The sequence below is a fragment of the Microcaecilia unicolor genome, chromosome 5 (assembly GCF_901765095.1).
Source record: "Microcaecilia unicolor chromosome 5, aMicUni1.1, whole genome shotgun sequence".
NCBI classification, from domain to species: Eukaryota; Metazoa; Chordata; class Amphibia; order Gymnophiona; family Siphonopidae; genus Microcaecilia; species Microcaecilia unicolor.
Genome location: NC_044035.1, coordinates 287,677,595 through 287,704,196, shown reverse-complemented (window position 1 = coordinate 287,704,196; position 26,602 = coordinate 287,677,595). Strand labels below are relative to the sequence as shown.

General features: G+C 42.4%; 1 protein-coding gene across 1 annotated transcript; it reads right to left on the bottom strand.

Annotated features, from left to right (window-relative positions):
- Positions 1-991: 991 nt before the first annotated feature.
- On the bottom strand, positions 992-24,002 carry CHODL (chondrolectin). Its single transcript, XM_030205045.1, has 7 exons — positions 23,693-24,002; positions 15,094-15,406; positions 13,513-13,670; positions 6,539-6,586; positions 6,106-6,189; positions 5,119-5,221; positions 992-2,077 (listed from the first exon to the last, which is right to left on the bottom strand). The coding sequence occupies exons 1-7, from the start codon at positions 24,000-24,002 to the stop codon at positions 1,993-1,995; spliced, it is 1,101 nt and encodes a 366-aa protein (XP_030060905.1). The 3' UTR covers positions 992-1,992.
- Between the last annotated feature and the right edge of the window lie 2,600 nt (positions 24,003-26,602).

The window sequence follows — 26,602 nt, the reverse complement described above, 5'->3', positions numbered from 1 at the left end:
TGTCCCACCCACTGAAAATTCTCTTTCGTTGTGGGGATTAATGAGAATCAACCTTCCCTAAGCAAAGGAAGAAAGAGATTAGCCCAGCACATAGCACAGAGAGAAGGAACCCCACATCCTCACCAGGGGATGTTTACTTTCACTGTTCCCTCTAAGCCAGGTTTCTCAACCCAGTCCTTGTGATACATCTAGCCAGTCAGGTTTCCAGGATACCCACAATGAATATGCATGAGATAGATTTGCATGCCCTACCTCCATTGTATGCAAATGTATCTCCTGTGTATTCATTATGGATATCCTGAAACACTGACTGGCTAAGTGTGTCCCGAGGACCTGTTCTAAGCTGAATGGGAGTCCTCCACTTACAATCCTGCCAGTGGGGGGTGCTATTTCTCTATTACATTTTCAATACTGAGGGACAGGCAAGCTCTTCAGGACTCCAGGGAACATGCCTGTCCCTAGCAATTGAAAGCACAATATTGAAGCACCTCCCTCTATTGCCACAATGCAGTTGGAGGACTCCCACTCAGCTTAAGGGGAACAGTGCTCACCTTTCCCAGGGGAACCACAGATTCACATTTGTCCTCTCTTAAGGAAAGCTGGGGTGAAGGTGAACCCAGAGGGAAAACATTATGACAGAGTTCATTATTCATAATAACAGTTGGCATGGTAGAACATATATAACACAATTGATCAGGTGTATGACTTCCTCTTAATTGAAAATGAGCTCACAAGGTCTAAAGTCCCCAAAGTTAAAGGAGTAAATACTTTTTCACTAGTAAGTTAATGTTACCTTTAGTAAGCATGTAGTGCTACATAAAAAAAGAATACACTGCCGACAGCAAGTGCAGTGTGCAGTGATGTCAATGCCATTCACTAGAGCCTGAAGCAGATAACATATACAGCCATGGGCGAGGGAGAAAAAGGATGTTCATTCACCATACAGGATCACATTCAGCTTGAGACCTGAATAGCAGATGCCAGGCACTAGGGGTGTGCATTCACTAGCATACCTTAAAATCATTAGTGCCTGCAAAATCGATTTAACATGTCTTAACCTACCAAGTCATGCACATTAAGTTGATTTGCATGTGTTGAAATTTTTTTTATTTTAAATGAATGTGTGAAATATGCTGAAAATAAAAAGTCTGAAAATCAGGAATAAAGGCCAAACAAAAAATGTTTGCCCTATGCACATCGCTACTGGCCAGGAATATATTTGCATTTAGAACAAGCAAACAGAACATTCAAGGGTCAGATCTGCTTCTTTTCTTAAATGATACTTTAAGTGGTGAGCCTGAGAGCTGCCCATAGCAGGGCCTTGTCTGAACCACTGAACCTGAACAGCCTGTGCCCTGCAACTTAGAATGGGAGTCTTATTACTATAAAATGAATGGTTAGTGATGACACTTAGACAAGCCCCTTACAGACTCTGATCTCTATCCCATAGAACTGATTACAGCTCACAGTCACACCTCCTGGGCCTCTGCTGATCCTTCCTGAGACTCCCAGATCACAGGAACAATATCTAGCAATTAACTTGTGCTGGAAAGAGCAATGGGCTAAACATGCAAATAAACAGAGCAATCGGCTCATCAAACATTTATGCAGACAGACCATTTCTTATAATTTTCATAGAATGTACAATGCCATACAGGAGAAAAAATCCTTTCTGCAAACCATTTTAAGTACACAAGTACATTTTCTCTTATAAAGTTTAAAAGTTATTGTCTCATCCCATTTATCTACAGTTCAGTCTGGGTCGTTCCACTGGCAAAATAACATTTGGATTCTTTGGCACAGCAATATTCCTTTTATTGTAATTCAGCATTACCTAGGATTAAAAACCCTTTGGAGCCCTGTGCTTGCCTGCAGGGGGAGCTGACCTCTTGCTGATAGAGGCATGAAGCCATTCCAAGTCCATGCTTTGAGGCACCAACAGGACAGATTACCAGAGTAAAATGCCATACAAAATTGCCTTTCCTTGCGCAATTAAACTTCCATGCCATTCTCCTTCCTGGGATTTTTGGAAATCCAGAGTGTAGAATGTTCAGGACTGGTTTTTGTTCGGTCTTTCCTGAAAATGAGAAATGAGCATCAGCTATATCAGTTTTGAAATTGCAGTATGTTTCTATCCAGGATATTTAAGAAGTACTAACGGCCTATGTGCTTCAACAGATTCTCATATTCACTGAAAGGGTTAGAACTGAAGAACTTAGGCATTGCCATACTAGATCAGACCAAGGTCCATCAAGCTCAGCATCCTGTTTCCAACAGTTACCAAGAACCTGGCAAAATCCCAAAAGAGTAAAAACAGATTTTATATTGCTTACCCAGAAATAAGCCACATTGATCTCAAACTTGTTTTGGGGATAATGTGGGATATAAATGTCATAAATAAATAATGGCTTAAGGACTTCTCTTGTAGGAACTTGTTCAAACCTTTATTACGGGTTTACATTATGTTGTCTGAATTTTAAAATCATCATGGTGCAGTTTTGAAATGCAGACCTTCTTGAAGACATTTGGACTGTACAAGAGGCAAAAGGTAGGTCTAAATGGAGATAGAAACATTAGCCTGAAACAGAGGATATAGTTTATAGTTTATTAAAACTTGCTGTACCACACAAACTGGCAAGCAGATGTTGATAATGCTGTATTTCCAGACCAGGGACTCCCCATGGTATATGGGGATCAATTTTCATGCGTGGCTTTTGCCAGAGGATACAAGTAGACCAAAAAGAAGAACCCACTATATCAATATGCAATAAAAATTAAGGAGGCCATTTTGAATAGACTGTAGTACATGTGGAGGGGCATAATCGAACGCCTATCTCCATGGGCGTCTATGTCCGAATCGGGTACATGAAGAGGCGGGACAGACCGTATTTTCGAAAAAATGGACGTTTTTCAGCTGGGAGTTGTTTTTTTTAGCGATAATGGAAACTAAAAACGCCCAGCTCAAAAACGTCCTAATTCGAGCTATTTGGTCGTGGGAGGGGCCACAATTCATAGTGCACTCGCCCCCCTAACATGCAAGGACACCAACTGGGCACCCTAGAGTTCAGTGCGGTGGACTTCAGACAACACTCCCACATGCATAGCTCCCTTACCACGAGTGCTGAGTACCCAACCCCCCTCCCCCAAAACCCACTACCCACAAATGTACAACACTACCATAGCTCTTAGGGGTGAAGGGGGCACCTACATGTGGGTACAGTGGGTTTTGGAGGCCTCCCATTTACCAGCACAAGTTTTACAGTTAGGGGGGGATGGGCCTGGGTCCACCTGGCTGAAGTGCACTGCGGTACCCACTAAAAGTGCTTCAGGGACCTGCATACACGCAGGCCTCTAGGACTTGTTGCTGCTATATAACATTGGCACACCAGTTGACACCTGAAGACTAATCTCTCCAAAAATATCCTTTATTGGAATAAGCACGCTTACTCACAGTTAACTGCAGATCAGAGGTTGTGCCCCACTGGCAACGAGTCTCCCTGGTACTGAGATGAGCAGTAGGTCAGAGCTGGCAGAATGCTGTGCAAAACCCTCTTTCAGCCACATTCAAGGTAAGAACTAAGTTCTGTAACGTGGCTAACACGTGAAAGGGATCTAAAACTGGCTTACAAAAATGGCCACTACCTCATGGACTACCGGAAACAAAACAGGGCACACACTGACCCAGTAAGCAGGGGGAAAAGCACCATGGGAGTAGAGCCTACCAACTACCAACATCGTGAGCATTTGCCACAAGCTAGTGGAATCACGGAGCCCAATACCCTACACCCACCACAATGCATTGCTAATGTGACTCTGCAGTGCGCATAACAGAAAAGGTGTCACACTCACCCGAGAGCCACATCAGAACCAGGGAAAGGCTGTCACAGGATAGAACACATTCTGCTGTCATGGAGGTGGGTACGGCATTTGAAGCTGGCATAGAGGCTGGAAAAAAAGTTTTTAAAGTGGGGTCTTTTTGGTGGGAGGGGGTTAGTGACCACTGGGGGAGTCCAGGGAGGTCATCCCCAATTCCCTCCAGTGGTCATCTGGTCAGTTGGGGCACTTTTTTTGGGACCTGTTCATGAAACAAAAGGGTACAAAAAAGTGACCCAAAATCGCGGTAAAAACGTCTTTTTTTTTTCAATTATCAGCTAAAGACGCCCATCTCTCCTCGGCAGATAACCACGCCCCAGTTCCGCCTTCACCACACCTCCAACACGCCCCCGTCAACTTTACCTGTTTCCGCGACGGAGTGCAGTTGGAAACGCCCAAAATCGGCTTTCGATTATACCGATTTGGGAGCCACGGGCGAAAGACGTCCATCTCCCGATTTGGGTCACAATATAGGCGTTTTTCTCTTTCGATTATAAGCAGGACAGTCACTTTTAACCCACATATATCATGGTCAGTATTTAAAAAGAAATCAGAAATCAGTCACCTTGTTTCTCTTGAACATTAGCATCCACAAAGCAAAGACGCTAAAATTGGTTGCATATTATGCATTTGAGAAGATAGCTGAGCAAGAGAAAAGTAGCATGCATACATTTGGAAAATCAAGTGTATGCAACATTTAACACCCCCCCCCCCCCAACCTTAGCCATTCTCAGAAACACATCTTTTTAACTGGGCATGCTGTATGGATGACAGAAATTCACTCAAGTAAGCAGAAGTTTACTTATCGTAGCAGGGAAAACGTCCCTCTCCATTATACTGTAAAATCACTTATACAGATATGGCCCATTTATATTCATTGCTTTGGGGATAAAAGTTGGTCTTTTATTTCACTCCTCTGAATTCTAATGACTCAGAATGCAGAAATCTTACCAAATCCAAACAGTCTGTGATTAATAAGTGTGACATTAGTATGGGTCAATGAAAGAACTTCCTAGTGAGGAAAAATGGGACGTGAGTCAACCTTTGCCATGATCAAGCCCAATACTTTAGAATTATTCTTTAAATTGCCAGGACTTAAAGGCCTGGGAGAAGTGCACTGCAGAGAAAGCTGAAGGACCTACCAGTTTCTCTGAACTTACATTACTGCCAAACTAGTTTGCAAATAAAAAGCTGAGATACAGAATTAGCTCCCCATGATTAGTTTAACACATGTATTGTACTCACTGTTTCTGTATCATCTGGAAACAGCAGGTTCCAAAAGCCACCAATATCAGCAAAAGCAGTGGGATGGTTGGTATAATCACATAAATTAAATTTGGAATTATACCTAGAAGAGAAACATGATCATTATATTTTGTCATAGTCATTAACTCAAGTTGAATTCTTTAAAACTGTATGCTACAATTTTGCACATAAAGCACCCATTTTTGCAACTAAGAAAAACGATGAAAGTTGGCAAGCACATAGCTTAAAGGTGTGATAATGCATCAAGCAAAAAATAGAGGAGACCTCATTTGGACCTTTATCTCCAATTCCAGAGGCCTTACCTCCAAAAGGCAGAGCTGCTGGAACATTGTAAGCATGGCAGGGGGTGCTGACTTTGGGGGGAGGGAGAGAATTCTATGCTTACTTTTTTCACAGGAAGTTGTCAGAGGGAGCAGGACACAGTAGCACTGGAGTGTGGGCCTGTGGAGGAAGGCCTCATGGCAATGCTGAGGTACGATGGAGGTGATGGTGAGACCAGCGGGGGCAGCAGTAGTGGCAGTAGCAGGCCTGGGGTAGCCCCAATCAACAGTTTCAGGGGACACTGGGGCCTCTAGTACCATCTCTACCAAAAGGATCTAGACTAGTGTTTCTCAAGCCAGTCCTGGAGTGCCCCCCATCCATTCAAGTTTCCAGGATAGCCATATTGAATATCTATGACTACCTACATTAGCAGAACTACTTAGGTGAGCACTGGCAATAGCATCATTCTGTGAACTTTGAATAGACTCCGCTGGATTATTTGGAGGAGATGGGCCCCAGTTTCTTACAATGCTCCTGTCTACTAGACAGAAAGCCCTGAGGCTGGTGAAATGGATCCCAGAGGACACCACTCAGTAAAGATGTTTGCCATAGCCACAGAGTTAGTTCTGCTATGGAAAGAAATCTCAGCATACAACACATCCATCCATTTTCCCATACACCCATTTGGAGAAATCCTCCTAGTACCTGTATCTGTAACAGGGATGTGAAAAGGATCCCCTGGATTGTCAGATGTGTATGTTTTTTCTGCTGTCACTGTAGAAGGCACTCCTAAGAATGGTAAATATATGGTCAGAATACAATGACAGAAGAACAGGTCTTCAGCAGCAGCAGTTGTCTATGTTTTATATCTGAACAGTTTTAATGGGACAATTTAGCAGTAAGTTAATGCTGCTTGGGGATTTTGTAATAAAGCTGGGGAAACAGCTGGTTAGAGAATCATCAGAGCTGTGGCATTCATGAATAATAATATTTCATCCATATGGAAACAGTACTCCCGGTGGGATTACTCAATCATGCATCCCATTAGAGAAAACACTGCATTTATGTTAAGCTCCACACTTTTACTTATTTGTGTTGGAATTAATAATTCAATAAAGTTCTCAACTAAGTTTCTTACCATAGTCTTGCTCTCCTTGCTCTCCTAATTCATTCTCTGGAACATTATCTGTTAATTACAGAGTTAACAAACACAAGGAGCAATTAGATGAGTAGAATATGCACAGCCCTGTTTAGAGCAGGGTCACATGAAGGGCAATTCTGTAACCTAAGTGCTCACAGCTAGTATGATACCTAAATATTATTCTGTCAAAACAGCAACCAACAGGTCTGGTTAAGAAAACCCCCACAGGCTGTGTCGGGTCATACACGTATCTGGTGCTGAATAAAGTCACTTCAACCTACCTTCGGCTGATGAGATTTCCTGGTCCACCCCTACTTAAATATTATTCTGCAAATATCCACTTAACCTACATAGTGCATATTTGCAATGAGGGTATACACAGGGGAAGAGAATGGTCAGGACATAGGTGGGGCTCCCACTTACACATGGAACTTAAAGAATACTGTAAGATACATGTGTCCCTGTCACACTTAAGCATGCACACTTATATCTGTTCTTTGGCTGCTGTAAGTGTGAGCATCTTCGATTTTAGTTTAGTTTATTAGATTCTTACTAAATCGCCGTTCAATTCAAATCAAAACAACGTACAGTCTAAAATCAGAGAGGAAAGGAACTCGAATATATCAAAGGACAGTAAAGAAAATCAAAAAACTGAAGAAATAGGGCAGGGAAGCAGAGGGGGAAAAAAGGCTGTTAAGCTACTGGTTCTCAAGGCCCCTGCCCAATGACGTCAGGACATGCTAAGACAAATAAATGAATCTTTAATGCTGCTTTAAATTTGGAGAAGGAGCATTCTGAGTGGAGGTAAGGTGGAAGAGAGTTCCATTAAAAAAAGGGGCAGTACAAAAAAAGCAGAGTGCTGAGTAGATTGAAGACAAGAGAAGTGAAAAGGGGGTAGAAAAAGATGATTTTTATATGCCGACCGAGGAGCATGAGAAGGCCAGTAGGGAGAAATCAAAGATGAAATATAAGCTTGGAGACTGGTATGGAGAATATCCAGTTAAACTCATATTCTATAACAGAACCTAGGTGCCTACATTCCTTTATTGTATAGGATTCTACAGTATGCCTTCTGAGTGCCCAATTATAGAATTACCCCCTAAGGAGGTCATTCTTAAATCAGGTTGCAGTAACATGAGTAAATATTTTACAAATGATCAGCAAAAGATGAGCCTTGCATCTATCTATCTATCTATCTATCTATCTATCTATCTATCTATCTATCTATCTATCTATCTATCTATCTATCTATCTATCTATCTATCTATCTATCTATCTATCTATCTATCTATCTACACATGTATATGGCAAGTCATGGTGATTTTAGAAACAACTCTAAATACTACCACTGATAATGCTCCTAAAGTTGAGAGAACCAACACTATGGAGGAGTTTCTAAATTTTAAATAACTTGAGCCTCAACTGCCCTGGGATAAGTCTTAGATTTTTACAACACATAACCCCAGAGGGCTTCTTCTCATTGGCTCAAAGGCAAACTGAAAAACTATAATGGAAACAATTCCTAATATTAGGAGAAAAAAAACACTACAGAAAAAACTTACCTATATAAGACTCCAAAACCGAGTGCTAGTTGTACTCAACTTTCAACTTTAATCAAGTAATATTTTAAATAACAAAATATGTTTCTAGGGCTAGAGCTCTGCCAAGACAAAATAAGTTCACTTATCTGAAAACTTACTCATTGGTGCATATTTGCTCATCCACGAGAACTAGATCATCACAAAGGCAGCCTGCTCGAACTCCCAAACCTCAACAAGGGCTCCCTTGTTTCGTAAAGCTACGTCAGGAAGAGAAACTTTCCACAAAATGATTTTGGTACAAAATGGCAATGGGTTACTTAAGGATGCTGTATACTGCAGATCCAATCAGCTGACGTTATCAACCGGAAGCCACACACATCAAAAGAATGCCTCCCATTCAAGGGGACCATTCAGTCCTGCAGGAGCCACTGTAGGCAACCAATATATCCAGCATTGCTCCCTTTGTCGCAAAATTCTAGAAAAGTCTCCCCTATAGCCATAATCTGGAATATAATCGATTACCAAACATTTTTGTTCATCAAACTTATTTTTCATTTCCAAGCAGTGTTTCACCATAGGAGCAGAAATATTTCCAGCTTTCAAACAGTGTTTGTGTTCTACCAACCATACATGCAATTTTCTTTTTGTTCGACCTATATAAAACAGGTCACATGGGCAACATATAAGGTATATCACTCTGAATTCATAAGTCATGATAGTGCACACTTGAATCATGTGTACACCCTTAGGCCATCAAACTTCCTTGACCTCATCCATATTGACACAAACTGTGCAGTGTTTGCACTTTTGATGTTCAACAATTCATTGTTGCGTGTAACCTCGCACATTCAAAGAAGATAATAAGTCCACTAAGTTTTTATTGCTGGCATTGGATAACACACACTTGAAATACTTCTAATGTACTTACAACCTTCCACTGTTTTTTACCACCTTTGCTATTCTGGGGATGAAGTCAGTATATTTCAATATGCATACAAAATCCTTATTCTCCCAAATAGTAGCAAGATTCCATGCTATCAATCCCAGGGATCTATGCATGCAGTATCATTTGCATGTGTAGGGTAGTGATTTCATAAGCTGTTCTGCTTTCTTTCCTGATAGGGGCTGTCTACTCAGGAGATTAACATGCAGTTAACCAGGTATGTAATTCCATTTTATTTGTTTCACATGCACATGAAAAATGTTATAAATACAGTGGTGGAAATAAGTATTTGATCCCTTGCTGATTTTGTAAGTTTGCCCACTGACAAAGACATGAGCAGCCCATAATTGAAGGGTAGGTTATTGGTAACAGTGAGAGATAGCACATCACAAATTAAATCCGGAAAATCACATTGTGGAAAGTATATGAATTTATTTGCATTCTGCAGAGGGAAATAAGTATTTAATCCCTCTGGCAAACAAGACCTAATACTTGGTGGCAAAACCCTTGTTGGCAAGCACAGCGGTCAGACGTCTTCTGTAGTTGATGATGAGGTTTGCACACATGTCAGGAGGAATTTTGGTCCACTCCTCTTTGCAGATCATCTCTAAATCATTAAGAGTTCTGGGCTGTCGCTTGGCAACTCGCAGCTTCAGCTCCCTCCATAAGTTTTCGATGGGATTAAGGTCTGGTGACTGGCTAGGCCACTCCATGACCCTAATGTGCTTCTTCCTGAGCCACTCCTTTGTTGCCTTGGCTGTATGTTTTGGGTCATTGTCGTGCTGGAAGACCCAGCCACGACCCATTTTTAAGGCCCTGGCGGAGGGAAGGAGGTTGTCACTCAGAATTGTACGGTACATGGCCCCATCCATTCTCCCATTGATGCGGTGAAGTAGTCCTGTGCCCTTAGCAGAGAAACACCCCCAAAACATAACATTTCCACCTCCATGCTTGACAGTGGGGACGGTGTTCTTTGGGTCATAGGCAGCATTTCTCTTCCTCCAAACACGGCGAGTTGAGTTCATGCCAAAGAGCTCAATTTTTGTCTCATCTGACCACAGCACCTTCTCCCAATCACTCTCGGCATCATCCAGGTGTTCACTGGCAAACTTCAGACGGGCCGTCACATGTGCCTTCCAGAGCAGGGGGACCTTGCGGGCACTGCAGGATTGCAATCCGTTATGTCGTAATGTGTTACCAATGGTTTTCGTGGTGACAGTGGTCCCAGCTGCCTTGAGATCATTGACAAGTTCCCCCCTTGTAGTTGTAGGCTGATTTCTAACCTTCCTCATGATCAAGGATACCCCACGAGGTGAGATTTTGCGTGGAGCCCCAGATCTTTGTCGATTGACAGTCATTTTGTACTTCTTCCATTTTCTTACTATGGCACCAACAGTTGTCTCCTTCTCGCCCAGCGTCTTACTGATGGTTTTGTAGCCCATTCCAGCCTTGTGCAGGTGTATGATCTTGTCCCTGACATCCTTAGACAGCTCCTTGCTCTTGGCCATTTTGTAGAGGTTAGAGTCTGACTGATTCACTGAGTCTGTGGACAGGTGTCTTCATACAGGTGACCATTGCCGACAGCTGTCTGTCATGCAGGTAACGAGTTGATTTGGAGCATCTACCTGGTCTGTAGGGGCCAGATCTCTTACTGGTTGGTGGGGGATCAAATACTTATTTCCCTCTGCAGAATGCAAATAAATTCATATACTTTCCACAATGTGATTTTCCGGATTTAATTTGTGATGTGCTATCTCTCACTGTTACCAATAACCTACCCTTCAATTATGGGCTGCTCATGTCTTTGTCAGTGGGCAAACTTACAAAATCAGCAAGGGATCAAATACTTATTTCCACCACTGTATGTATGAATTGTAGTAGAAATAGAGTTACCATATGGCTCCAGAAAAAGGAGGACAGCTTGAGCCAGTCTGGGTTTTACTTCCATTGCTTTCAACGGGAGGAGGTGCTAGTGTACAGCACAAGCAGCAGGTGCAGGCTGACATGAGCTGTGCTGGGGATAGATCCTCTAAGTGGCCGCAGGGTAACCCCAGGTGGGTGGCCAGTTAGCTTCAACTTAATTTAATTAATTGGTTTGAGTCTGTTTGGATGTTCATATACCTATCCTACCTATAATAGTGCTCCTTTCTACTATTTTATTGTATTTTATGTTGTGAACCGCTTAGATCCATATGCTTGGAATATGTGGTATAGCAATTTCTTACTAAACATAAACAATTACACGCTAAGCCATTTTAGCTTGTAATCCTATATAATAATTCTCACTTCCAACATTCTATTGGTCTTGCTGCCTGTTTTCGTGACTTCTTCGGAGTTGGTTTGCTAGGCTCCTTAGCACAGGCTGACGTCAGCAAACACTTTGTGACTTCAGCCTGCCTGATGCCACTGACGCGCTCAACAGCCACCTTCCCGAAATACCTGGGGGGGGGTGCAGCCTGACACCCCCCCTTGGTGCATCAACCCCCCCCCTCAGCGCATCAACCCCCCCCCCCCTCGGTGCATCACCCAAGCCCCCCCCCCCCCGAGTGCATTCTTGCCTGCTGTGTGCATGCCTCTGGGGGGGGGGGGTCGGTTCCGCTGGTTCCCTGCTCCCTCTGCCCCGGAACAGGACTGTTCCGGGGCAGAGGGAGCAGGGAACCAGCGGAGCCGACACCTCCCCAGTGGCGTGCACCCGGGGGCAGACCGCCCCCACCGCCCGGCCCTTGCTACGCCACTAGCCAATGGGAAGATGCTGGATAGAGAGGATAGGGAAGACAGGAGATACAGGATCAAGGAAGGATGGAAAGAAAGGAAATATGCTTGCTCAGGGAGAGAAGGATAGATAGTAGACATGGTGGGAGTAGGGTGACAGAAGGGAGATGCTGAATTGGGATGGGGAAGAGGGAGGGAGGGGGGACCCTGAAACTTGGAGGGAGGGAGGGACCCTGAAACTCAGAGGGAGGGAGGGAGACCCTGAACCTCCGAGGGAGGGAGGGGACCCTGAAACTCGGAGGGGGGGAGGGAGGGGGACCCTGAAACTCAGAGGAAGGGAGGGAGGGGACGACCCTGGAACTCGGAGGGAGGGAGGGAGGGGATGACCCTGGCACTTGAAGAGTGGGAGGGAGGGAGGGGGGACCCTGAAACTGGGAGGGAGGGAGGGAGGGGGGCCCCTGGCACACACTCTAATTCTCACAGACACACTCTCTCTCTCACAGACACACTCACACTCAGTCTCACTCTCTCTCTCTGTCACACACATACACTTGCACATTCACTCTCTCTCTCTCTCTCTCTCTCTCTCTCTCTCACAGAGTCACTCTCACACACTCTCTCTCCAGGGGCATAGCCAGACAGCAGATTTTGGGTGGGCCTAGGCAAGAAGTGGGTGGGCACCAAATGTTCTGTCCCCCACCCCCACATCAAAAACTTATCTCAGCTGGTGGGAAAATGCTTCTCTCCAGTCTCCACCTTGGTAGTCTGAAGCAGGCAGGCGATGAAAACTGAGCATGCGAAGGTGCCGGTATTGTGGAGAGCAGCATTTTCATTACCGTGTGCTACTGTTGGATGGGCCTGAGCCCTAAGTGGATGGGCCCCGGCCCACCCAGGCTCACCTGTGGCTACGCCACTGTCTCTCTCAAACATACACACTCCGAGAAAAACCTTGCTAGCGCCCGTTTCATTTGTGTCAGAAACGGGCCTTTTTAACTAGTTATAGAATAACAGTTGAGTGCCTTACTGCCATTTAGTCATGCAAGTGTACACTTACCCCAAAATTCTATAAATGGCACTTAAAACTGCCTGCACAAATTTGATTGCGCACCTAATTTGCACATGAAATTTATTTGAATTATGAGCCAATTAGCACTGATAATTGGGTACTAATAATTATCAGCTCTAATTGGCATTAATTGAAATTTGCATGTGCATTTTTAGTCACAGAGATCTGTGCATAAATTTTACACATGGGTCCAGAAAGGGGCATACTCATGGGAGGGTTATGGGCGGATCAGAGGCATTCCTACAATTTATGCACACTATTATAAAATAAGGGAGATCTGTGCCTAATTTAAATGTGAGGATTTACACCAGGGTTTACTTGCTGTAAATCCTCGCATCTAAAGTTGTGACAATCCCGGCACTAAGCATATTCTATAAATGGCGCCTAATTTTCAGCGCAAATTTTATAATAGCAATTAATGTGTTATTTTTTCAGCACCAATTTTTGGCACCATTTAATGTGCATAAAAACTAGCATTCCAAATATTTAAGCATGAAATGGATGCTTAGATTTAGGTGACCTGTTATAGAATGAAGGAGACAATGACAAGAAAGGGCATACTTGTACATGACACATTGAAAATATATTCAGGGGCAAATTTTGGGCAGAGCACAAGTAAAGCTGCAATTTCTATGTATATACGCCACTGAACTTGAGGTGCCAACAACAATGAGTTAAAACAAATAGCTCCCATTATCACTTTTCATACCTGGCTGGTACTTGCAGATGAAGTTGTGCTTCATGTTGCATCTGTCATCATTCCATTGATACAGGTATGGACCCCCCAACCCCGGGGTTGCAGTTGGTTGATGATACATCACGACACAAGCTTCATTTCCACAGGATGGTTCATCTATGTACCAGTTCCTATGTGTGCAAAAAATAAACTTTAAATTGTCCAAAGACTGTTCTCCCTCACTGCTGCTATGAGTAAATGTGTTCTACAACATGAGTACTTTAGTAGCGCTAATAGGAGGCATTCTCGGGGAGGGGGGGGCTATTCAGGGCAAGAGAGGAAAACAAGGTGCATAATGCATGTTCAACTTTACATGTGTACTTTTCCATCAGATATTTATCCACAACAAAAACAGTACAATTGCCTATATATATATTGGGCCAGATTAAGTAAATGGTGCCCAAATATGGGTGCAGAAAAAAAATCAGGATGAGCGCCTTTTAGAGAAGTGTAAAGCACTGAATTCTATTCCAAACTTTGGGCATGATGACTTACACCACTTAAAACAAAACAGGAGACAACCCACTGCTGTAACCAAGCAGACAGAAGAGCAGCAATGATCCAAGGAAAGACAAGACAGCAAAAGTTCACTCAAATGTAAACTTTAATGGAAAATACACCCAACCTGGTCAAGTTTCAGAAAATCTTCATCAGGGGTCATATTGATTTCCAAATATATTCACTGGTAAAATCCTCTCTGCATTTGAACTGATTCTTCTTCAGCGCAGGAATTGCAGTATATATTGGCTACCTATGCATTTACCAGTGAATATATTTGGAAACCAGTGTGACCCCTGACGAAGGTTTTCTGAAACTTGGCCAGATCGTGTCTAGTTTCCATTAAAGTTACATTTGAGTGAACTTTTGCTGTCTTGTCCTTCCTTAGATCATTGCTGTTGCTTACACCAATTGAAACCAGATGTAAATCCTGGCACACAGGTTGGGCACGCATCTGCGGTATTCTACACTATTGTGTGCAATTTTCTGGAACACCCCTGATCTGCCCATGCCCCATGAGAACACCCTCTTTGCAGTTGCATGCAGATACACTTAAACTCTCCTATAACTGGGTAAGTAAGTATGATTCCATACCAATGTCACTTCAGCCCTGTTTCAGCACCTTCTATCCATTAGAATTCATTTTTGCGCCGACAGTTGGGTACGGAATTAGCGTCTAACTTTAAACACCATTTATAGAATTCCCTCCATTGTGCTTATGGTAAATTTCAAACTGAAATGACACATGTACTTTTGCCTTGAGGACTGATTCAAGGATTGCCATTAAGTTTTTGGTCCAATGTGGACACTTTGAAAATTGCTCTCATTATGTGTTTCTGCAGGTATTCTTTCCTATTTATCTATTTTTACAAAAGTGCCAACAGTACAGCACTGCACAGCACATCACAAGAATGAACGTAACAACAAAACAAGGAAACAATGAGTCTTTATAATCCATTCCTTGCATCCCAGTTCCTGAAGCCTAAGGAAAAATGGAGTACAAGAGAGGGCATTCCCACCATACCATACGTCATAATCTTGGACACTGAGTTTTACCTGAATTGTGAAATACTTCCATCAGCCCATTTGTAGAGATCAGGGCAAGCAACTGAGGACACCTGCCCCTCTCCATTTCTCCACAGTCCGATCCAGAAATCCCCATCAGAAATGCCAGATCCAGATTTAGTGAGGTTCTGTAACATTCGCTCTATGAGCTTCTGTTCGCCTTCCGTCTCAAGGCTCAACAAGCTTCCCCCATCAATCTCGCAAGCCTGCCGAGCCTCCTGGAAGCCCACCCGCTGAGGAAGTTCCTGGAAATAGGCAATCTTGTAGCAGGGATGCAGATAGTCTGCATAACACACCTTTTGGCCTGGAAAATAAAAATGCAGTTTAAGTAAAGACAGCAAGAATGCCTTGAGGTAATGCAATAAAGCAACACAGAAAGCATAATGATTGTAGACTATGTCTTTATTCAGAATTTCAGGCTTATTTTTGAAAGAGAAGGGTGCCCATCTTTCGACACAAATCGCAAGATGGGCGTCCTTTTCACAGGGTCGCCCAAATCGGCATAATCGAAAGCCAATTTTGGGCGTCCTTAACTGCTTTCCGTCGTGGGGATGACCAAAGTTCATGGGGGCATGTTGGAAGCATAGCAAAAGCGGGACTGGGGTGTGCCTAACACATGGGTGTCCTCGAGCGATAATGGAAAAAAGAAGGGCGCCCCTGACGAACACTTGGGACGATTTTACCTGGTCCTTATTTTCTTACGACCAAACCACAAAAATGTGCCCTAAATGACCAGATGACCATAGAAGGGAATCAGGGATGACCTCCCCTTACTCCCCCAGTGGTCACCAACCCCCTCCCACCCTCAAAAATATTAAAAAATATATTTTTCCAGCCTCAAATATCATACCCAGCTCCATGACAGCAGTATGCAAGTCTCTGGACAATTTTAGTGGGTGCAGTGCACTTCAGGGAGGTGGACCCAGGTCCACCCCCCCCCCCCACACACACCTGTTACACTTGTGGTGGTAATTGTGAGCCCTTCAAAACACACCAGAAACCCACTGTACCCACATCTAGGTGCCCCCCTTCACCCCTTAGGGCTATGGTAGTGTTGTACAGTTGTGGCGAGTGGGTTTTGGGGGCTCAGCACACAAGGTAAGGGAGCTATGCACCTGGGAGCAATTTATGAAGTCCACTCAGTGCCCCCTAGGGTGCCCGGTTGGTGTCCTGGTATGTGAGGGGGACCAGTGCACTATTAATGCTGGCTCCTCCCACGACCAAATGGCTTGGATTTGGTCATTTCTGAGATGGGCATCCTCGGTTTCCATTATTGCTGAAAATCGGGGACGACCATCTCTAAGGACGACCATCTCTAAGGTTGACCTAAATTTCGTGATTTGGGCATCCCCAACTGTATTATCGAAACAAAATATGGACGTCCATCTTGTTTCAATAATACGGGTTTCCCCACCCCTTCGCCGGGACGTCCTGCGAGGACGTCATCAGGAAAACTTGTGTGCCCCTTTTGATTATGCCCCTCCATGTGACTCAGTAGATTTAATGTCCTAGAGACCACACACTGCTGAGATTTCCTGATGTTCATTTATTCAGTGCTGAAAATTTCCCTTTGTTCTGCAGTCAGAATAATTACCAGAACTCATGTAGGTGTCACAGAAGACAGTCACTGTTAAGCATCCCTCTATAAATCCTAATCTTTCATTCCATGGGCAACAGAAGGAAACAAAGGTGGTTACAGACAACACAGCAGCACTCAGACGGAAAGGGAAATTTTGAACCATTAGTTGTGAATATACTGCATCCTCTCCCACTCGATTGCCTTCATGATGTGATGTCTCACACTACAGTAAACTTACTCTAGCCTCTTATGGTGAACTCTTTGTACCAATTTTTGACCAAGATAAAAATACTCCCCTCTAAGTTTCAGCTGATGGCAGACAATGCCCACATTGCATTTAACCCAGATATTTGATGCCAGGCCATTTCCAGTGACAGGCATTGAATATCCGGTTTCATTTTTGGCAACTAGCCAATAACCAGTTACGCCAATATTCAGTGCTAACTTGCAATAGGCTAGCACATAAAGATAGGACTTATGTAGTCCTATTTATGCACTAACCTTATCCAGTTAGTTCTGAATATTGGGTCCTAAGTGTTTCCTCTAAAGAGTAGCCTGGTGTGTGCAAATGTTTTTTTTGTATAAGCAACAATTTTTAAAAAACAACAATTTTTGAGTGCCGGTATTATCAATGGATTTCTGTATATAGCACAAAAAACATTTTTGTGAGTAACCATGTAAAATCTGTGAGCACCACTCCTAAAATGAATGAGCAATCACTCATGTGCTTTGCTTAAAGAGAACATTGAGTGTGACTCACCCAAGATAGCGACTCATGGTTATGCACCGGCTATTTCCTGCTGAATATTCACGGATAGCCAGTTATGTGTGATTTAACCAGTCAGCAGACTTTACCAACTGGCTAATTCACTTTGAATATCAGACCTACTATGTTTAACCATTTTCTGAAAAGCTCCACATATGTCAACTAGAATCAATAAAAGAGGATCATCAATCTTTCTTGAGAGGGAAAATCCTATTGAAAAATCTAAGGTGTACTCACTAGAACCCATGGATTAACTAGAACAAGCTCTATGGAAGTAATTTTACAATCTGTGCAATGCTCATTTTAAGGGGCTTTGCTCCCTTAAAACAAAGGAGAGTACAGAGAGGCAGAGATGAGTGGTAAGAAAGTGGGGATAAGGATTGATTAGGATGCATTTGATGCATTAGCATATCTTTAAAAAATTAGTGCACTCAAATCAATTTAGCTCATTTTTGTATGTTAAAATCTTTCTATTAATACAAGTGTGTTAATTGAACAGAAAAGGAGTCCAAAAATCAGGGGGGAAAGTCCAAAAATAAACTAAAAATAAACCAAAATGTTTTCTATACTCATCCCTGAAATGGACATGCTCCGCCACAGGAGTGACAACAGTGGTGTAGTCCACAGGGATTGGTCGGTTGGACTCAAGCCACTCAATATTCAGTCAGTAGCAGCCATCATTTTTGTAAGTGCTGAAATTCACCAGCTAAATTAGCCCAGATATTCAATGCCAAGCAATATCTGGGCACTGACACTGAATATCCAGATATAACAGGGCATGTACTGGTCACCAGCACTTATGCGGATCCTAGCTGATAGACGTATAAGGGTGTAAGAGTTCTTGGGCAATGCCCAACTGGATCACAGCAAATATATAGTACCTCTGGACAAAGTTCTCAATTCTCACAAATGCATCTGTTGATACCAATATGACTTACATGAATTCTTTCAAACATCTTTTGCCCAGCTCTGGCCAGAACATACATTAATCCTTTGTAAATCAGGCCCTTTTTGACAGTCAATTCATCACAGAAGTTGTGAAAATGTCTAATCTCCAGCGGTAACATCTCACCATTATATTATATCTCTGTTATTTGAATTTTAAGGCTGTTAAATATGTATATTTTTGATCCTGTTTCATGGTATTCCTATCATTAGGTTTCAATTTACTGTTTTCAAGTTTACCTCATTTGTTGCATTTATGTTTTTATTTGGTCATTTTACTATTGTTAATGACCAAATATATTGTTAATGTTAATTGTAAGTTTTATGTTAAACTGTGCCTGCTGTTCACCGCCTTGGGTGAATCTCTTCATAAAGGCGGTTAATAAATCCCAATAAATAAATAAATCAGTTGGCCACCCTCTCCAGATCTGGGGTTTCATGGTTTTGTAAATCTATCGTTTCAGGTGCCATGACCACTGCTATCACTGGGAGAGATTCCTCCTCAATCAGTATGGCTGACACTTCTGTAGAATTCTCCAACTGTGATCTGTGTTGGGCTGTCAGGAAAAAAAAGTCCATCTTAGTGGGTCAGCAGTGTCCAATTTGTTTCCCAGTACATATTATAGTTCAAAAGGTATATGCTGAAGATAAAGCTATCATTCTCTGTAGCGGTTTAGTCTCTGTGGTCAAGGGTTTCTTAAAGATGGAGACCAGTGGCTTGTGATCAGTTTAAATAGTCACTTGTCTAACCTAGCCATAAGAATCAAAATGCTCAAGAGCAGAAATTATTCCTAGAAGCCCTCTCACAATTTGGCCGTAGTTTTGCTCCACCTTTGTCACTGCTCAAAATGCATATGCAAGAGTTTTTCAGGTTTGCGAAAGGCAAGCCCCTAGACCATGCTGAATAGCATCATATTGCACCACAAATCAACACTGGCATCATAGAATCCCAATGCTGGGGCCTCCTTCAATAAGCATTTCAGCTCATGAAGAACTGTGTCATGTCTCTCAGGTCACCAAATGAATTCATTTTCCTACTCAAGCAGTTCTCTGATGAGTGAACATATTTCAGAGAATCTAGGTACAAACTTTGTTAGATATGTCACCATCCCAAGTAGAGTCTCCAATACATAGGTCATGCTTCCTTCTTCACTTCATGGCTACCATTACAGTAGTAGCATATCCCTTTCTGACAACTTCTAGCAACCTGAAGTCATCTCAGCGCACTTGGCCACATGTGCTCTGACTCGGGCTGTGAAAGCCACTGCACTTTTTCCTCACTGATTATATTTTTTCATGAGCTTAGAGGCAATCTCATTCAACAAGAATATTGCAATAGCATCATTCAGAGTTAGCCTTTTGTAATGAGGATCTTCCACCATATAGCATCATCCCTAATGCCAATAACAATTTTTTCATGTATGATTGAGGTAGTCATGGTAAATCTCTGTACTCACATGACTATTAAATATTTAACTTCTGCTAGATATGCATCAAAAGATTAATTGGTTTCTTGCAGCCTGTTATTCAGGATGTACCTTTTGTAAATCACATTTGTTTCTTCAATGCAGTAATTTTCGAAGTATCCAGGATTTTATTCACAGCAGTTTTGTCTGCCTTGTTCTCAAAGGTCAAGGTCTCATACAGCTTATATGCTTCCATGCCAATGCATGCCAGGAGAATGGCAGAGCATTTATTCATCAGCTGTTCATCCTGATCATTTGCAATTTTATAATTACACCACTGGCTTTTGAAATGCTTAAAATTTGTAGCACAATCCCCTACCAAACTCAGGGGTAGTGGAAGTAGCATTTATGTGCAACTTTCCATAACTAATCTACTTCTGACACCACGGCGCTCATTTGAAAAATGTCTGAAAAGCGGCACAAAGCGGCAGATGGATTTTGTTAGGAAAAACATCTAAATTGGAATTTTTGAAACTCAGAATTCAGATGTTTTACACCATAGTTCATCTAAATGCAAGGGGCCATGTGGGAGTTGCATTTCAGGTGGGTTTCAAATGTGGATGTTCTTCAGCAACAATGGAACAGAAAAAAATGTCAAAGGCAAAAAAAGAAGTACTCCCCCTCCCCGCCCCCGATATTCAGAACAATTTATCTTCCTAAATGGAACTTAGCTGGCTATCCGGCAATATTCAGCTAGGGATAGCCAGCTATCCTCAGCTGAATATCGCTGGTTAGTGCTTAGCAGATAGCCAATTTTTAGCGTGAAGCTGGCTAAGTATGGCGGATATCTTTGATCACGTAAATAAGTGGAATAACTTTGGCCATTTCCAACTTAACAGGACAGCTCTGAATATTGGCTTGGATGGTTAAGTTGAAATTGGCCAAATTTAAACCAGATAGTCAATGCCAGTAACCAGAAATGGCAGAAAATGCAGTTTCTGACCCATCTGCCTTTAATAGCTACTCCACTGACAGCAAAAGGTTTTTCTCAAGTTCAACACTTGCTGCAAGCCTATACATACAAACAAATATTTTTCTCTTCACATAGGACAAAATTCTATACATGGTGCCAAAAAATTGTCACAAAAAAATGATTGCTAAGTGCTATTCTATAAACGACATCCTGAGTTAAGAGCTGTTTATAGAATATCTGCTAGTGTCGGGAACCACACCCAACTTTAGGTGTGAGAATTTCCAGCATCTAAATCCTTGTGCCTAAATTACACATGGATCAGGTGTATTCTGTAACAGTGCATGCAAATTCTTGGAAAGCCCATGACCCTCCCATGGCCACATCCCCTTTTCAGATTCACGCACTAGAATTTACACACACATCTTTATAGAATATGCCTAGCAAGATGTATACATAAATTCTATTGTTGCCAATTATCAGCTCTAATTGGTTCATTATTCGATTAAATTGCACACAGAAATTTGGTGAGCACAATTTTGAGTGCCATATATAGAGTCTGGGGGATACTGCTTCAAAATACACAAATTTACTCTTTTCTGACTTAACCATTCATACCCAACCCTGTTGCTGCTCCTGCATGTCTCTTGCTTTAATTGCATCACTCAATCACTATTCCACCTCTGCACTGCACGAGGCAGTATAAACGACATGGAAAATATTATATCTAGTACAGTTTCAAATGCAATCTGAATAATTCACTAGGCTGTTTTGTTTATTTCCACTGACATTGCTCACTTTTTTTTTAATTAAATGTCCAGTTAATCAGATACTCGATATTTTTCCGAATGGTCTGTTAATTGTGTATTGCTCTATTCAGTTCAATCATGTTTCATAAGAGCATAAGAATAGCCATACTGGATCAGACCAATGGTCCATCTAGCCCAGTATCCTGCTTCCAACAGTGGTCAATCCAGGTCACAAAGTACCTGGCAGAAGCCCAAATAGTAGCAAGATTCCATGCTACCAATCCCGAGGCAAGCAGTGGTTTCCCCCATGTCCATCTCAATAACAGACTATGGACTTTTCCTCCATGAATTTGTCCAAACCTTCATTAAACCCAAATACTCTAACCGCTGTTACCACATCCTCCGGCAAAGAGCTCTAGAGCTTAAATATCATTTGAGTGAAAACATATTTTCTCCTATTTGTTTTAAAAGGTATTTCTATGTAACTTCATTGTGTCCCCTCATCTTTGTACTTTTTAAAAGAGTGAAACACCAATTCACTTCTACCTGTTCTTTATAAACCTCAACTGTATCCCCCCCCCCCCCCTTAGGTGTCTCTTTTCCAAGCTGAAGAGCCCTAAACTCTTTAGCCTTTTCTCATATGGGAGGAGTTCCATCCCCTTTATCATTTCAGTCACTCGTCTTTGAACCTTTCCTAATTCCACTATAACTTTTTTGAGATATGATGGCCAGAATTGAACACAATACTCAAAATGAGGTTGCACCATGGAGCAATACAGAGGCATAATAATATTCTTTGTCTTATTTTCCATTCTTGTTCCTAATAATTCCCAGTATCCTGTTTGCTTTCTTAGCCGCTGCTGCACACTGGGCAGAACATTTCAGCATATTGTCTATAATGACACCTAAATCTTTTTCATGAATGCTGTCTCCTACGGTGAACCCCAGCATCAGGTAACTATGATTCACATTATTCTTCCCAATGTGCATCACTTTTCATTTGTCCACATTAAATTTCATCTGCCGTTTGGATGCCCATCTTTCAGTTTCCTGGTCTGCCTGCAATTTTTCACAATCCACATGTGTTTTGACAACTTTGAATAGTTTTGTGTCATCTGCAAATTTTATTTATTTATTTATTTATTGCAGTTGTATCCCACATTTTGGATTACATACAACAAGGGATACAATTACAGATTTTCAGTTTGATTGACAAGTAACGTTATAACAAGGCAGACTATTACAGTGGGTCAGATTGGTTGAAGAGATCACTTAGTACAAGTGAACAGATATGATTTGTATGGTGGTAATGGGTATAGTATGCTAAGGGTAGGTTGACGTTTTTTTGTCATTGTCTGAAGTTATATGAGGGTGTCGCAGTGGGTTTGAGATTAGGTAGATGCATTGGGGAGGAACTTCTTGACAAGATGTGTTTTTAGGTTTTCCCGGAGGTTTAGGTAGTTTCAGGTCTTTTTTTAGAGAGTTACATAGTACGGTTCCTATAAATGAGAAGCTGGAGGTGTATATCGTTTTGTATTTCAGATCCTTACAACTGGGATAGTGGAGCATTAAATATGATCTTGCTGTTTCCATCAAGTTTCTTATCAGTAGATTAATTAGGTCAGTCATGTATTCTGGTGCAAGTCCGTAGATAATTCTGTGTATGATTGAGCATATCTTGAAGGTTATGTGCGCATTAATTGGTAGCCAGTGTAGGGATTGTAGGAGGTGTTTCGTGCTTTCAAATCTCGATTTTCCATAGATGAGTCTGGCTGCCGTCTTTTGTGCTGTCTGTAGTTTTCTTATGATTTGCTCTTTGCAACCTGCGTAGATTCCATTGCAGTAGTCTACGTGGGCTAGTACCATTGTTTGGATCATGTTGCGGAAAATGTCTCTAGGGAAGTAGAATTTTATGCTTTTAAGTTTCCACATTGTGTGGAACATTTTCTTTGTTTTAATTTTAGCTTGGTTTTCTAGTGATAAGTTGCAGTCTATAGTTATTCCTAGGATTTTCAGCTTGTCCGAGATTGGGAGAGATGAGTCCAGGGCATTGATGGTAGTGTGGTGTTCATTGTTGTGTTGGGAGGAGAGGATAAGCCATTGAGTTTTTTCTTTGTTGAGTTTTAGTTTGAATGCCATTGCCCAAGATTCCATGACGATCAAGCGTTGTGTTACTTTCTTGGTGATTTCGGTAGGATTCTGTTTGAAGGGGATGTAGATTGTGTTGTCGTCCACATATAGGAATGGGTTGAGTCCTTGTTTTGCTAGGGATTTGGCGAGTGGTATCATCAATAGGTTGAATAGTATTGGCAATAGTGGTGATCCCTGTGGTATTCCGCATTCCCATTTCCAATGTGGAGAAATATCTGAGTTTGATTTGACTTGGTATGTTCTGGAAGTTAAAAATCCCCTTGATCCAGTTGAGTACTTTGCCTGCAATTCCTATCTTGTCAAGGATTCTCAATAGTATTTGGTGATCAACCATGTTGAATGCACTTGACAGGTCGAATTGGAGTAGGATGATGTTGTTTCCCATTGCTATTTCCTGTTTGAATCTGGACAGGAGTGTGATAAGTGGGGAAAGTCTCAATCAGGATCCCTGGTGTATTCCTGTTGCTCTTTTGCTGGACCTCTATTCAAAATGCACAATGTACACACACGCGCCGTCATCCTGCCAGCCCATGACACTGATGCCTGCTGGGCTTATCTAAGCCATGTTGCACACAGCCTATCTCTGATGACAGCATCCTCTACTTTCATCCAGGCCTGCCATCCAGCCGGACCCAGAGTGCCGATTGTGTGCAGCAATGAACACTCCCAGATTTTTGGTTATGACTCCTTCTCTGCTCTCCCTCAGTCTGGTTTACATCCTATATAATAATTCTCACCTCCAACATTCTATGTGTCTGCCTGCCTGTGTCTGTAACTTTCTTCACAGATGGGCTACGAAGCCCGGAGGGTCAGGAACTCCGAGGGGGGGCAGGAAATCGGAGGAAGGGGGTCTGCAAATCGGAAGGAGGGGGCATGGAGGTGGGGTCTGGAACTCGGAGAGAGGGAGGGGGTCTGCAAATCAGAGGGAGGGAGGCAGGGAGGTGGGGTCTGGAACTTGGAGGGGGTCTGGAATTCAGAGGGAGGGAGGGGGTCTGGAACTGGGGGAGGGGGGGTTTGGAACTTGGGGGGAGGGAGGGAGGGGGTCTGGAACTTGGAGGAGGGGAAAACAGGGGGGAGGGGGAATGCACCACCTGTACAAAAACTAAAAACAAATGGGGAGACGACTCTGGAACTCGGAGGGAGGGAGGGGGGACGACCACCCTGGAACACGGAGGAAGGGGGGCCCCAGGCACACACACTCTCTCACAGACACACTCGCACCCAGTCTCACTCTCTCTGTCACACACACACACACTCGCAGATTCACTCTCTCTCTCTCACACAGTCACTCTCACACACACTCTCTCAAACATACACACTTCGAGGAAAACCTTGCTAGCGCCCGTTTCATTTGTGTCAGAAACGGGCCTTTTTTACTAGTTTAAAATATTACAAAGCTAATAGAGAGAAGTTGGGAACAAACTGTGTGAGGGAGCTTGTATGTTCATCTACCCTAGAGGTACAAGTGATCACGCTCTATAGCTGACAACTGGAATAAATCCATATCTATGTTGATAGGAATAATTGGTAAGATTGGATCAGTCACTTGACCTTTTTCTGCCATCATCTACTGTGTTACCATGCTGAACAAAGAATACTTCAACTCTACAGAATTTGTATTCTCAGTCTACTATACTGTAAATTTCTCTGCTTATGAGGCCTCTTTATGGTGAGTGTTCTCATGCTTTGTTGGAAACCCTCATCAGAAGCAAGATTCATTACGGATCATTGAAGTTGGTGATCTCCTGTTTTTACTGGATTCCAGTTAACTCTTGACTGTTGTATGTCTTTTCCCCTAGATCAGAAGTAAAACTCTTGGAGTTATTCTGGCACCTGTTTGGATCAAAAGACCTATATATTATCTGGGCAGGTAGTTCTGTTACCACAGCAAGGATATTGCTGAGCTGTGTGCTGTTGGTCAGCTGGGCCTTCTTTCACAATCAGGTTAATGCAGCTCTTAAGTAACTGTCTTCATGATAAATCATTGAATGAATTCCTTTTGGTGCATTATGTGGCTGCCAGATTGCTGGTGGAAGAGGGAGGGGGTGGTGAACATTTCCTTTTATACTGACAGCACTGCACTGGCTGCCGCTCAAGTTCTCTATTGACCTGTCCACTTTAATGTGAAGACCTAAGTCAGGTTTAAGTCCAGTGTGACTACTTTACCTTTTAAAAAATTCTTTAACCTATTTTAAGGTTTTTTTTTTCATTTCACAATTATCTGGATCATGTCACAATTTGCTCCCACAAGCTTGTCTGTTTATCTATCTATCTATCTATCTATCTATCTATCTATCTATCTATCTATCTATCTATCTATCTATCTATCTATCTATCTATTTTTGAATAATAAAGTAATCATACTCATGTTCCCTCTAACTTTCTTTGATGACTTTTCCCTTTATCAGGTCAATCCTATGACTACTTAATATATTGCACTGTTGGGATAATGGTGACTGTATGGAATACACCCTCAGCTTCTGTCTGCTTGGACTATGTGACTGTAAGGGCAGCTCACATTGCCCTCCAGTGCAGCAGTTGTTGTCTTTCTTTAATAGATATGGTCCTTTACCATCATCAAATCCAAATTTTCACTTCTAAATCCCCAGATTTTAGAAAAGTGATAATAGGTTAAAATTGATTTTTCAGTCTAATTTTAGGACATGTAAAACACCTGTAGCACTGATCAAATTACTGATATTGATTATGGCCTAGTCCACTCTTAACCTGCTCCAGTAGAGGGACAAAGTGCAGCATGTCATTGTGGAACACAGAGAGGGGCATAATCGAACGTCGCCAGCCAAATAGATCGCCGGCGATCTATGTTGGCGGCGGCGCTACAGCTGGTCGGAACCACCAATTGGGTAGCCCCAATTTGACCGCCCCTATCGGACTGTCCGTTCACTTGTCTCTTAGATTGTAAGCTCCTTGAGC

Excerpts from the sequence above, each read along its gene's own strand:
- CHODL (XM_030205045.1), bottom strand. The coding sequence starts at position 24,002 with ATGGTTGATCACCAAATACTATTGAGAATCCTTGACAAGATAGGAATT. Across the intron at positions 15,407-23,692 it reads CTACCGAAATCACCAAGAAA|GCCAAAAGGTGTGTTATGCA; the intron begins GTAACACAACGC and ends TTTATTTTCCAG. Across the intron at positions 13,671-15,093 it reads GGAAGTATTTCACAATTCAG|GAACTGGTACATAGATGAAC; the intron begins GTAAAACTCAGT and ends TTGCACACATAG.